At 29.4% G+C, this 13,902-nt stretch overlaps 1 protein-coding gene across 7 annotated transcripts in view; it reads right to left on the bottom strand.

The window, feature by feature from the left end:
• Window positions 1–370: 370 nt before the first annotated feature.
• Window positions 371–13,902, bottom strand: part of LOC129963934 (transcription factor 21-like) — a 189,252-nt gene continuing 175,720 nt past the window's right edge. For all 7 annotated transcript variants that reach the window (XM_056078538.1, XM_056078540.1, XM_056078539.1 and 4 more), the window contains 2 exons: window positions 13,085–13,434; window positions 371–784 (listed from right to left, as the gene is read on the bottom strand). In XM_056078538.1, the coding sequence (XP_055934513.1) occupies window positions 590–784; window positions 13,085–13,434 (545 nt within the window). In that variant the 3' untranslated portion in view covers window positions 371–589. The remainder of the gene's footprint in view (window positions 785–13,084; window positions 13,435–13,902) is intronic.

Here is a 13,902-nt window from a genome sequence, read left to right as displayed (position 1 = left end):
TCTTCATGCATAAACAGATATTTAATTCTTAAACCTCACATAACAGCTGTGAAAGAAAAATGTTCGCTTTGCTCCAAAGGCAGCTGTGGAACCTTCGACCTCAGACAAGGAGATTTATATTATCTGAAAAGATAAGAAATATAATAGAGAATAGTTCCTAATTAATTATAGTGTTGCAATTAACATGATTATGTTGAACTTCACATATATTGGCCCTATTTGCATTATTGACATATCTTCAAATATGTTCTACGAAAGAAAGAAACTGATTCCTATTCACCAATTTATCCAAGCCAGGTTATAATTAACTGCATGGAAATAAATTGATGATAAAGATATATATATTCCCAACATGAGTATTTTCAAAATATTGAAATGAATAAATTATTTTATTGCACTTAAAAATCCAGTTTAACAAGATGTATAGCACATTAAGTACACAAAATAAGCTCAGAATTCAACAACTGTTTTTCAGGAACGGATTGTTAATGTATTTCATACTTATTATCTTTCTCACCATATTTGGGTTTTTTTTTTTTCCTTCCTGGCTAAAATATCCAATGAGTAAATGGAATTTGATTTCAAAGTTCTAATGTTGATAGTGATTGAAGAGCTCTCGTCTGGGTTGATCAGAATAGTTGATCGTCATGTATTCACAGGGTGTATAGTTTTCGTAAATAGATTGAGTGTCATGAATCTCGGCTCTTGCTGTGGTGTCAATACTTGGTATATTTGGAGATGAGTCATCACATCCAATTCGACTGTTTATTGTAAATGGCCATGTCTAAAATAGATTAAAAATTATTTTAGTTATATTGTTATATACAGTGAAACTTGGATATTTCCAAGCTGATGAGACTAGTGAAAATCTGATGTAATTTATCTAAATAAAATACTCTATAAAGAAGTACAAAAAGAAAGAAAAAAAAACTATAAATTTTAAGATAAAAGCGGTAGGACTTATTTTCACTATTTAACTGCGAATAAGCAGTTAACAGCTTTAGTAAATGAAAATTATGGTTAATTTTTTAAAAATTATTTGTAATTAAAAATAATATCAATAAAAAATGGATAGTTTTAATAACACCAATATTTGGCACTCTGAATACAATAATTATTTTACTAACTTCAAAATAAATAAGATAATTGACATCTAATATGTTCAAAGTTTTTTTAACTCTTTATTGTCCACTGTCTAGTGCTACTGCACATCACATTTTGATTAAGCAAGTCTGCCCAATATCACTGGACATAAAATTCTTAATTTAGTTCTCCTAAAATTGATGTCATATATAATATATTTATTTATTCAAGTTTACTTATTTTATTTTATAAATTAAATTGGACTGGGTACCAGCATTATAATAAAATTAGTGGACTGCAAATTAGCAGCAATTAAAGCATTACAAATTTCTTCACAGTTTTAATGCTTTTTGACACCATCTACACTTTTTAAACCACTGATAATAATAGTAGGAGGAAAAGGATCCTATACCCTGGTGCTTTGTACTAAAAAAAAGCCTGTAATCTTTAGCGCAATCTAAAGAAATTACAATCCCGATTCGTAAAACTGGAGGGTTTTGACTTATTTGTTTTTGGTGTGAAAATGCAAATTTATTTAAAAGGAAGAAAACTACACATTAGTTAAATTATAGATTTTTCATTTTCTTCATATCATTAGAATAAATCAAGTGTTTAGAATTAGTAAGTTAATGTATTATGTCGAATAAATAGGAATATGTTTTTAAATTCTTAATTCTACATTCTAAATAATTACATTTTTAAATTTACATAATTTTAAATTTACAGAAATGAATTAAGTTTCTTGCATACAAATTCTAAATACATATGCATGTAATAAAAAAGTTTTTGATTGTGTCAAGCTTTTTCAATGCTATTTGTATTATATAAATTTTTGCGATTATATAAACACCAAAATAGCAGAGTTCATTTTTTTTTCTACAAATTTCTTTAGTAAGTTGTAGCTTGATAAGCACCCAGTTATTATTTCATGATATAAATAAGTTTAAAAATAACATCTACGATTTTGAAAAATCAATTATATTATCAATTGATATAACAAAATCAATACATAAATATGTTGGAAAAAATCAATAATGTAAGCAGAAGTATTCCATCCGCATAGCTATGCTTGGGCTGGAAGATATACAATGCTTTTTCTTTTTGCAATCGCCCATAGGGGGGAAAAAGTCATTGTCAAGCAAAAAAAAAAAAAAAAATGTAACGTTCTCTTATCTATGAGAAGATATATTCTCATGCTGTAAGAGAATTTTCGCATTGTGTATGAAATATGTGTTTACCAAGAATCTTGCTATTTATTTTAAAGGAAAAAATTCTAAAAAAGAGGAAATGATTTGTTAAGTTTATCAACAAATTTATTCCGTTTCCTGAAACCGTTGCATCGAAATCTTTTGTTTTAAAACAATCGATCGACTGAAACTTAAAAGTCTTGAATATTATCTTGAGTTTCAATAAATTAATGGAACGGAACAATGAATATAAAGAAACTGGGTGGTGTGATTGAAACGTGAAAGATTCTCTGTCAAATTTTGATGAGAAATTTCCTTGCCTGCATAAGGGCATAATAAGTTTGATTTTCCCTCATTTCTTTTATTTAATATTTGTTTATAATATTTTAATCATGGTTTCTTTAATCTGCAATGATAATCATGACGCGGCTGTAAAGTAAACTTTGTAAATAATTCTTTTAGAGAATTTTTGACTTTTTTATTTATTTTGTATACGTAGTATAGAGAAAATATAGTAATCGTCAAAGCCGATTCGAAGCCGATATTTTGAAGAATCTTCACGTTTTTCCCCGAGTTCGAAAAACACATTCTTGGAAAATGTTTGTCTGTGACAAAGATAACTCAAAACGCTTTGATTTAGACGAATGAAATAGATTTATTATAGGTTTCTATCAAATTTTGAGCAAATTCCGCTCAGAGGAAACCAGTCTGTCCGGCTGTTCGAATGTAATTTAATATAATTACAAAACGAAGGGAGCTAGATAGATAGAATTCGATAAGCAGAGTGAATATCTATAGTCTGGACACTTATCAAATTTTACGCCAAATACAACAAGGCATTGACCGTCTGTCAGTCTGTATTTTCAGAAACATGTAAACACGATACATGTTAAGTCATTGCGTTAATGTAATAAAAACGCAATGACTTACATATATAAAATTTGGTACACAATTTTGCGATTACAAGTGCAGTTTTGCGTCAAATTTTTGTTTCAGTCGGTTGGAAAAAACACGTCTAAAATACAAATTCGATTTTCGGATACTATTAATCTTATGCTAGGGATTAATCGCCAAATAACTCGCCAAGATTTACTCGAGAAGTACAGTATTGTTTGACAACGGGTTCTAAAGAACTACACACTTTTGCGCATGCGGTAGGTTAGGTTTAATTCGTCAAAATAGGAGTGAGAGGAAAGATGAAAGGAGGGGATGTTTGCATTTAATAAAATAAATTCGGATTACTCGCAGACTGACTTCAAATAATATGGTCAGAAACGAAACGATATTCACGTGCACGTGGAAAAAATTTAAACAAACAAGTATCTAATAGGGCAAAATTCAAAGTCGAAGAATTCGGAAAATGTGTTCATCTTTCCGCGTCTCTCCCCTTAATGAGACAGAATCATCGAAAAGTGATCGCATCAGAATACAGAAACGAACAGCAAAAATGTTATATTCACGCCAAAGATAAATATTTCGGAACTATTCTACGCCAATGCATGCAAGGCGTTCGTTGGGATAAATAACAATTTTATTAGAAAGCTTTGGGATGACCACTCGTACAGTTTCCTTCTATATGTATAATATATACAAATGGAAAGTATTGTAATCGTCAAAAAATTCAAATTCTAAATTTTGACGTATCTCCATGGGTCTCAATACAAAAACATTCTTACATTTATGTCAGTTTGAACGCGTTAACTCAAAAACGCTTTGAGCAAGATGAATGAAATTTGGTATGTTGTCTTTACATCAAACTTGTAGATATCTGTTATATTTTAAATGAAGTCCTGAATTGTCCGCAAAGAAGTCGGTGTACATAAGAGAACGATATTTGAAAAACGAAGAATTAGGTGGATACAATTTGAGTGCGCGGATTTAGCGTTTGAAGTGTAGATCTGTATTATTAAATTTTGAATCAAATGCGTCATAGAATAAACCATCTGTATTTTCGCAAGCATGTAAATACGATAAAAGCTGGACGATTTAAATAATTCGAAATGCGATTACTAAAATTATAGTTCTAGTGTCTTTATTTCACTACGAAATGCAAAACTCTCATGTGTGGGACACTAGAAATAAAAGTCTGAGCACTTGTGAATTTTATTATTTTATTCATGATCCACGATTTTATTTCGGGAAGCAGAGGGATAGCATTTTTATTTTAGAGAATGCTGGAAATTTCGGAAAAACCATTTCCGCTAGTTCTTTTTTTTTTCTTTTTTTTTTTTCTTCTTCTTCTTACAAAGTGAATTTTAAAGCCAATGTATTCAGAATTTATTAGTGAACTATGTAACTGCATTGTGCTATGCCTCATTTCACATATGAGTATTAAAAATACTAATTAAACAATGAAAATTAGTGCCAGTCATTTTTTTCTTTTGTTACCAAGTTCAACTCAATATAAAATTTTTAAAATTTATATCAGCTCATCACACAATAAAAAAGTTATTGTATTACAAAACCTGAATAACAACAAATATGTAAGGAAAATTTGTTTCCTCATTCGGTTTTTAATTCATATTAATTCTCAAATGCAATGAATTTAGTAGAAATAATCTATAAAAACATACGTTTTAGAATAAATTCTTTTAAAAACCAGTGGGCAATTTCTTTTTTTAATCCCACCTTAATTTTCAAATCATATCGAATACATTAAAAAACTAGCAAATAATTAAAAATTGTTTAGCATTTAATAGAACAAAGTATGCTGCATTTCATATTTTGAAAGCAACTACAGGATAATCTGAAACTTCAAAATTAAACCTACTCTTACTTATTCTACTTAGAATATTTCTCTTTTCTAAGCAATAACTCTTTTCCGTGTCTTCCTCTTAGATTAAAAAAAGACAGAATTGCAATAGAATTCTTCCCTCTAACCTGTCATTGTGGCAAAACTGTCAGAGGCGGAGCGAATAGCACCTTACTCGAGATCCATCTCAGCTGTTCTCCAGCCTGGATGGAAAAAAGCTGCTCATCCTGTTTGTCTTTCTCGAAATATTCCAAGTTTTTAATCGCATTAGCTACGTTTTAATTTGAGTAAATCTTGGGAACATTATCTCGCTGTTGTGTAAGGTATGCGACTACGTTCGGGATAAATTTTTTGAAAAACGTTCGAAACGTCATATTTTTTAATATCTGCATTAAAAATTGAAAAAAAATATCTATGAAAACAAAATTTATCAGTTAAGTGGCAAAAGTTTATTTAAATTTTTTAAAAAAAGGGCTTTTCTTTTTTTTTTTTTTTTTTTTTTTGCTGAAAAAGAGGTATAAAGCAAAAATTTTCTAGTTTAGAAGTTTATAACACGATTTGCTTAAAATTTTGCTGACAGCTTAAAAAATATATTATTTAGATCTTGAACTGAAAGTTAAGCTGTATTTCTATCCATACTTTAAATATTGGCGTTCGACTGATAAATAACATGGAATTTTCAATTTTTTCACCATGTGAAGCACTAAAACAACTGTAAAAAATTTCAAAATGAATAGATTATTTATTCTGTAGTTCAAGAACTGTAGAATATATTGAGAAAGTATATCAATTTCAACAAAAAATAGGCCTTAGAATTTAATTTATGAAGTCTTCCGTATTCTATATTTGAGGAAATAGCATCTGAAGATATAAAGTAGCATTAAAACGTATGTAAATATAAAAATGGTGTAACTTCCCAAAAAAATTCCAAACGGTAAAGAGACCAGTTCAGATATTAAAAGTATTAAATAAAAAATCATAATTTCGCATAAAAAAATGAATTTTCAACGCAGTCACCTATTTTAAATAAAATCAAGCTCATCATTATTTAATGTGAAGATAATAATTTGATTTTTGGCTTGTTGAAATGTGAAAGAAGGATCAACTTTTTTTTTAATGCATGTATTCAAGGGATCTACACCTATGAAGGTAGGGAAATGAATTGCAAAATTACCCACTATTTCAATCCGAATCATTATGATGTCAAATTAAAAACTAACTCAGGAGCAATGTATATAGGTTGTCAAGCCTTAGTGATTAATTCTTAAATAATTTTTAAACCAATAAGAATATTCTTTTGTTGATTTTTTTTTCTGCAATGTTTGCTCATATATGTATATTTAGTTATCTTTGTAGGCTTGCGAATAAAGTCCATTTTTCACTTTCAATCTTTTTCCTTTGACCCTTCAAAATTTAGATATACACATTTGTTGTTAACCTATTGCGGTGGAAAGATGTGCCACGCACATTGAGATGCTTTTGTCTCAAAGTAAAAATAACGTTCGTGACGATTCGATTGAGATTTTCCGGAACATTGTTTACAGGAGCACATCATAGAAAATTACTTCATTTAGAAGATATGAATATTTTTCCTATTTCTATAAAAGTGTCGGATACTTTGTGTGGCTTTGCTGCGAGTTGCAGCGGATTGTTTTGACATGTGCACATGTGAATTTTTTGCCACTACAAGTGGTATAATAAATTCAATTTGTTTAGTTTGTTGTGCTTTTATGTTTCCCCATTCACATATGCATGGATAAAAAGATGATAAACCCTTTAAAGAATTTTCGCCCAAAATTTTATACAGTTATACAATTTTGATTTATTTTTAGATTATTATTTTATTTTATTTTATTTATTTATTTGTTTGTTAGTTTGTTTGTTAATTATTGTAACTGCACTCGAAGAGTAGGTTTTTAGAAAAGTGGGTGAATTATATTCCATAGTTGATTCAACTTATAATCGTGACTTAATTAAATATAAGATTTCACTTTTCTTGTTCTCTCTTGTGTATTAAGTATACTAAAAGAAAATGTTGCAATCGTCAAAATATTCGGCCTTTGAGATTTTGGCAAATATTCTTGTTCATAAAAAAAAAAAAAAAAAAAAAAAAATGGGATTATGTTTGTCTATAATTATGATATCTCAGAAATTCACTGAGTTATGAAATTTCAAAAAGAGTTACAAACGTATGAGAGATTAAATGCATACGAGCGTATGAAATATGCATATGAGAGAAGAAATTTGATATGCAGTCTTAAAACCAAATTAGAAGATTCTTATCAATATTTGAGAGAAACCTGTCGAAGGAAAGTCTATCTGCCCCTCTTGTCAACACAATTACACAAAAGTCTATATGTTTAGCTTTATTTTAGTTTAGTTATATTAACGTCCCGTTGTAAAACAACACTAGGGCTATTTTGGGACGGACCTCGTAATTTTGAACCGCGGTCAGATGACGAGGACGACACCTGAGATGGCACCGTCCTCTCCACACCACACCAGCGGGAGAACGTTTGGCATAACGGATTTAACGTGCAACAGACCCTCTTACACTACGGTTCTTCGGTGGAATCGGGTCTCGAACCTGAAACCCTACGGCTCAGAAGCCGAGACTTTACCACCAGGCCACCGCGGCCTTAAATGTCTATATGAATGAAGGCATGCAGATTTATCAATAGATCCGTAGTTGTGTATTACTTTTTGAATCTTATGGTGCTAGATAGAGAAAGTATACAAAAAAATTCGTAAAGAGAACATTCTAGCTATTGGTTTATCATATTCATTGATAGAACATAGTTGCCACACAGTTTTTTTGGAAAGTCATAGGAGATCTGAAACAAGGTAATTCAAGAAAATTTTGAGTTTATATTTTTGGCCGACTACGAAGTAGTTTTTCTAAGTTCCTACAAGATAAAGTAATTTCTCCAAAACTTTCTCGCCTATCTTCTAATAAAGGTACTATCCTTCTTCTCTAATTTATATAAAAAAAAAAAATCTAAAATTTATAAATTTTGGATAAAACCGTGAATAGCATGTATGGCATTGACGAACAATAGTTACGAAATACTGATATTTGGCATAAAGTCAACATTTTTACTAAATCTGTCACGTGATCTTTGACGATATTTTCTACGATTAATCGCTGAAACGGGACAATAATATTCGAAACTCAAATTTTTATTAGACGCATTTTTTTAACTTATTGGAACCGAAATTTGGCACGCAACTACAACTATTATCATAAAATCACATATCAAACTGTATATTTATTTAAATCACTGCTTCTTTTTACTTATCGTGTTTACATACTTGTAAAAATACAGATGAATAGAAAGTCAAACTCTTGAGGGCTATCTACATTCTAGATCTTAAATTTGCACGCCAAATTTTATGTTTTTTCCTCCCGTTTTGTACTTATTACGTATGCTCATGTTCGGACAGCGGGCAAACAGACTTCCTCCCTATTGATTTCGTTCTGATTTTAAAGAAATCTAATGTTAAGGCCGAATACCAAATTTCATCCGTCAAACTCAAAGCATTTTTGCATTATCTTTGTCAAGGCAAATGGACTGACACACAGACTTAAAACCAAAAATGTGATTTTCGGGGTTCAAAAACGTAGAAGTTCGTTGAGTCCAATCTTGAGTTCAAATCTTGATTCAAATTTTTTGAGGATTGCAATATTTTCTTTATACTTCGTACAGGAGAAAGTAAAAAGGAAAAGTGTTATTAGCGATTAGATAATGTCTTTTTACAGGTAAATAAAGTTGCCGATGGCGCAATCTCTACAATATTGCTTCATCATGTGCCATTCTTTAACTGAAACAAATTTCGTAACGAAGTCACGTACCATTTTAACATGAAAACATGATAATATTTATATTTCACGAACATTAATTTGGTTGAGATACCTTTTATAATCAGTATAATATCAAAACATTTTCTTCTTATTACCTATTAAATATATTTAATTTGAATCAATTGATAGTATCTATCCTAAATGTAGGATTGTGAAAGTTTTTTTTTTTTTTTTTTTTTTTTTTGTAAAATTTTACATAGCTTTAAGAAAAAAGTAATCCAATAGTCAGGTTTTGGGCTTGTAACCAGATTATCATATAAGATTACATATTGCGCTAAATCCATGTTAAATCTGCGCAAATTGATAGTCTTGCTTTAGTTTAGCAAAGAAAGCGGAAAATTTTTATGCAATATACCTACTGTCTGACATTTGTCTACGATTCATTATAATAATGGAGCTACTACTTATAAATAGATAATAATAAATAAAATACTTATAAATAACTTCTGCTGTTGATAGCAGTATATTAATTATTGATTGGGTCGTATAATTCCTTGTTTAATTGAATTCCTTTTTGAGAATAAAAGAAAAAGTTATGAATTAATAGAAAACACTCTTGATATAGTGGTAGAAAAAAACATTTAATCGTTAAAAGAACAACCTCCTCTCAAAAGTTAAACAAAATGAACCAACCGTTCTTTCACGAACAACAAAAAGTTTAAGAAGCAATCAACAAGTCTTGTTTGGAAAAGAAGACTAGATGTTTATTATATGTTTAATAAACGTTTTACCAAAAAAAAAAAAAAAAAAAAAAAAGCAAATGCACAATGGGGGAGTAAGAAAATAATTTTTAAATGTATAATAATAAAACGAATAGCATTACGACCATGTTTTTAAAAATTGGATAATAAATCAAATCTGTTCATTCCGCCTCTTGTTTTCAAAACGTTTCTTTAATTTTTTTTTTCTCCACTAGTGGTTTGATTACATTTTTCAAAAATTATCAAAATATCTGCCACCGTAATCTAGGTAAGATACAAACGGAATGACGCAAAATACCCAGCTAAAGACCGAGTCATTTATCAGGCTAAGAGGATTTTGATGGAATCATTAATCTAGTTATGTTAAGGTAAGTCATACTTGGGAAGCCTATATGAAATAAAAGATGAGAGAATATAATGTTTTCTACGATAATCAATATCGTAGTCCGTGTAGATGCATAAAAATATAGCAATTGGGAATGCTCCAGAAATAAATTTCTTTTCATTACTAAACTTGAGACTCTGGATTCAAGCAATAACTAGTTGACACACAGCATCTTATTAATTGGACAATTAAATTTCACTTCTGTGGCTAAGCCGAATGCATTCCAGTGTTTCTGTTTGCTTTAAGTGAGAAGTCAAGATGCATTCTTAAATTCCCGAATAATTTTCAAGCGAGATATACAACTCAGTCAAATTTTGCTTAAGAATTGCAAGAAATTCGAAACTAATCTTTATTTTTTTGGTAGTTCACTATATTTCAAAAATTTTCAAAAATTCTTTTACGTATTTATCGATAAATATTTTTGATGGTTCTTATCGATTTGTCTATATTTATTCTTAAAAATAAAAGAAAATTGGAGCCAATAGCACAACAAAGTGTTTTTTTTTCCTTTCGAAATTTAATTTTACTTTACAGTTATCTTAATCTTATTTTAAACATATTTTAAAAGAAATTTATTGAAATCTAACCTTTAAATTAACTTGGGCGCTAATGGTTAGAAGATATTTTTTCATTTGCACTTTTCAAAGGATGAAAAGAGGAAAAGTATAAACCAAGGGAAAGTGTAAATCGAAGAAAATCACTTACAAAAATAAAACTTTCTGAAAAAATTTAAAGGGACAATTTTTTTTTCCATAAATAATGGGAAAACATGGAAGACGGGAAAACGAATGCAGTGCAATATTGTATTTGGATCGCTTACAAACAAACACTTTTTTAAAGTAGGAAAAATGTTTAAATTCATTTCAAAAGATTCCCTGAATATTTTAAAACTGAAACCTTTTTAAATTTTAAGTTTTGCTTTTAGAATTAAGGCAGTTTGTTTTATTTTCGGTTTCGATTAAAAACAGAAATCCTACTTAAATTCTGAAATGAAGGCGTCAGATGATAAAATAAATGAGAGGAACGTTTGTTTCTGATACAACGAAACTTTTATGATGCTGCCCAATGTTCATCCTTAAAAAGACAAATAATTTGCACAAGTCATTTGAAAATTGATTTGCTGTGCGATTTCTAATTCCGACATTTCGTTCTATATAATTACCATCTTATAATAAACCAGGGAAATAAGTACCGAAAATTTTAATAAATTTTATAATAAACCAGGGAAATAAGTACCGAAAATTTTAATAAATTTTATAATAAACCAGGGAAATAAGTACCGAAAAATGGAATGAAGAAAACAAACCTCACAAATTTTGCTTAGTCGTCAAAAAAAAAAAAAAAAAAAAAGGAAATTTTATGTAAGTTATATTTGTCATAAGTTGGCAACGGAGAAATTTAATAGGAAATTTATATTTGCTAGTTGGCAACAGAATTAAGTGTTGTTTTCTTCTATGTTTATACACAGGACTGTTATTTGTTTACTTAGAATTTTATTTATGAATACTATACGGTGTGTGATACATTTAAGAAGGGGCTAATAATTTTTGTTGCTTTACATCCCATACCATTTCCATATGCAATATGCAAAAATATTTTTTTCATCATATTCTGTTTTGACTACTGAAATTTTTTGGAATTTTTGAACTGAATAGAACAAATGATGCTCAATATGTAACTACCACCTCAATCAAATTATTTAATTTAGCCTAATGAGGAATAATGGATTTGTAAACATTATGATAAGGAGTCGAACGTATTTAGCCCATCTTTCAAAGATAAACAAGAGTTTAAATTGTAAAGTCATCTGATATTTTTCACACCTAAAAGAATTATTTTGTAGTAAAATCATATGAAAAATTTGTCAAAAAATTTTTCAAAAAATCGGATAATTTGCTTGTCCTGTAAATTAGGTTCTAGATGGTTCTTTTGTACACGAAAAAAAATTAAAAATTTTATTTTCAATGTATTAATAAATTTCATAATTGATTTAAACTAGTGACAGAGACCTAAAACTGTTTAGTGAATGTATTTTTTTCTAGATGCTTGAAATGTTTTTAATTTTTCTTATTATATAAATCAAGGTGTATCAGTTCACCTTCATTTATACTAGTTTTGTCTTTTTAATTAATAAGAAAAAAACTCTCTTGATATAATATGTCATCAATCGACAGAGATTTTCCGAAATCTTTTGCCTCATAATTCATTAATACATTAAATATTTTAGTCGTAAGTATATTCTTTATAACATTATCTCTTGCAAATGCTATCATGACACGATTTCAAGAATATTTCTGCAGATCTTCATCGATCATCAATTAAAAAAAACTCTAGATTTGAATTGGTTGGTAGATATGTCGTAGAAAGAAAATTTCTAAATGGACTAACCAACTCAAAGACAGTGGTAATGATTTGAAACTAAAAATTTTAATTCGCTTCTTTACGATTGAATATAAAATGCTAATTCTAGTTATGAACTTAATCATCAGATCATAAAAAAAAAAAAAAAAAAAAAAAAACATTTGATGTTGATTTTCGATAGTTGCAACAAATTAGAAGTTCAAAATTGGGTTAAAAATTATTTTCAATCTTCTTCCTTCTCGATCTCGACTGTTTTTTAATTTAAACTTGTGACATCATTTGGAAAACTTTTATCAAATGCTTTCTTTCCCATTCACTTTCATCTATGTAATTCAACTCTTATGGAAAATATGGGAAGAAAAGGCATTCGGTGGAGGCGCTCTTTATATCTCTAACAAATGTTGATCGCCAAGGTATTGGCATATTACCTTCAGAAGCAAAAAGACAAATTATATTTAATAATGGAGAGTTACACTGAAATAATATGATAAAATAATTCTAAAAAAATGAGTCAATAATAATAATAAAATAATTCGGATGCAGAGGATTCGAATGCAGGATTTATGAATTGCAATATTTCACAGCATATATTTCTGGAATTTAACATTTTAGGATTGGATTCTTGTAAGCCCATAAAAAGTAGCATCGGGTAAACATATCCATTTTACAGAATGTAATAATATCGGGAAAAAATTAGGCAATTCAATGTAATAATTTTAAATGAAGAATAATAAAAAAGATTTAAATATTTACGAAAGCAAGAGGATGAACTGTTTTTTTGGTGTGCCCATCATTGTCTTCTTTCAGGATTTTTCTCAAATGGGCAATATAAGTAGCGGCTAATCTCAAGGTGTCAAGTTTGGAGAGTTTGGTGTCTGGTGGCACCCAAGGAAGAGATGTCTTGAGACGGGAAAATGCTCGGCTCAAAACTCTCATGCGCGCCCTCTCACGGGCGTTGGCAGCATTGCGTTGGACGGGTTTTTCTGGGCTTGTTACAGCACTCGTTGGAAAGAATAGGCTGTCTAGATCGCTGGTGCTGTCTTCTTGAGAGGGAGGGCTGGGCTGTCGACGACGCTTGGCCATTGCAAGGGAAATGGAGAGAACTGCAAGGGAAACAAGACAATTTCAAGTGAATAAGAAAAAATAGTGACATAACTTTTTAAAACAATTTTTTAAACTAAAAAAGATATAGCAACATAATCCTTTTTTTTTTTCTTTCTTTTTTTCAGAATTTGCTTATTTGTCTAAAAAAATTCTTGAGTACCACTTCTTTTTCTTATTAACATTCTAAAAATGCTATTGAATTCTTGGGAACAGTATAGAAAGAAACAGCTTCCAAAGGTAGGATTTTAATAAGATATTTATAAAACTGTATACAATCAAAGATTCGTTCATCTCAAATTACTCATATCAAGTCTTTATTAAGCATCTTTTAACTTTTTTTATCAAGCATTAATTAAAAAGAGTCAACTTGCATGATGTTAGAATGGCAAGACGAGCGTAACTGTGCATATCATCTAACTACTTATTATATTTTGTTTCCCCTCCTAAAATGGATTCTCAAAATTAAA

This window comes from Argiope bruennichi, chromosome 3, assembly GCF_947563725.1.
Source record: "Argiope bruennichi chromosome 3, qqArgBrue1.1, whole genome shotgun sequence".
Taxonomy (NCBI): domain Eukaryota; kingdom Metazoa; phylum Arthropoda; class Arachnida; order Araneae; family Araneidae; genus Argiope; species Argiope bruennichi.
Note: the sequence above shows the minus strand (reverse complement) of the source record. Positions and strands in the feature narration are given on the sequence as shown.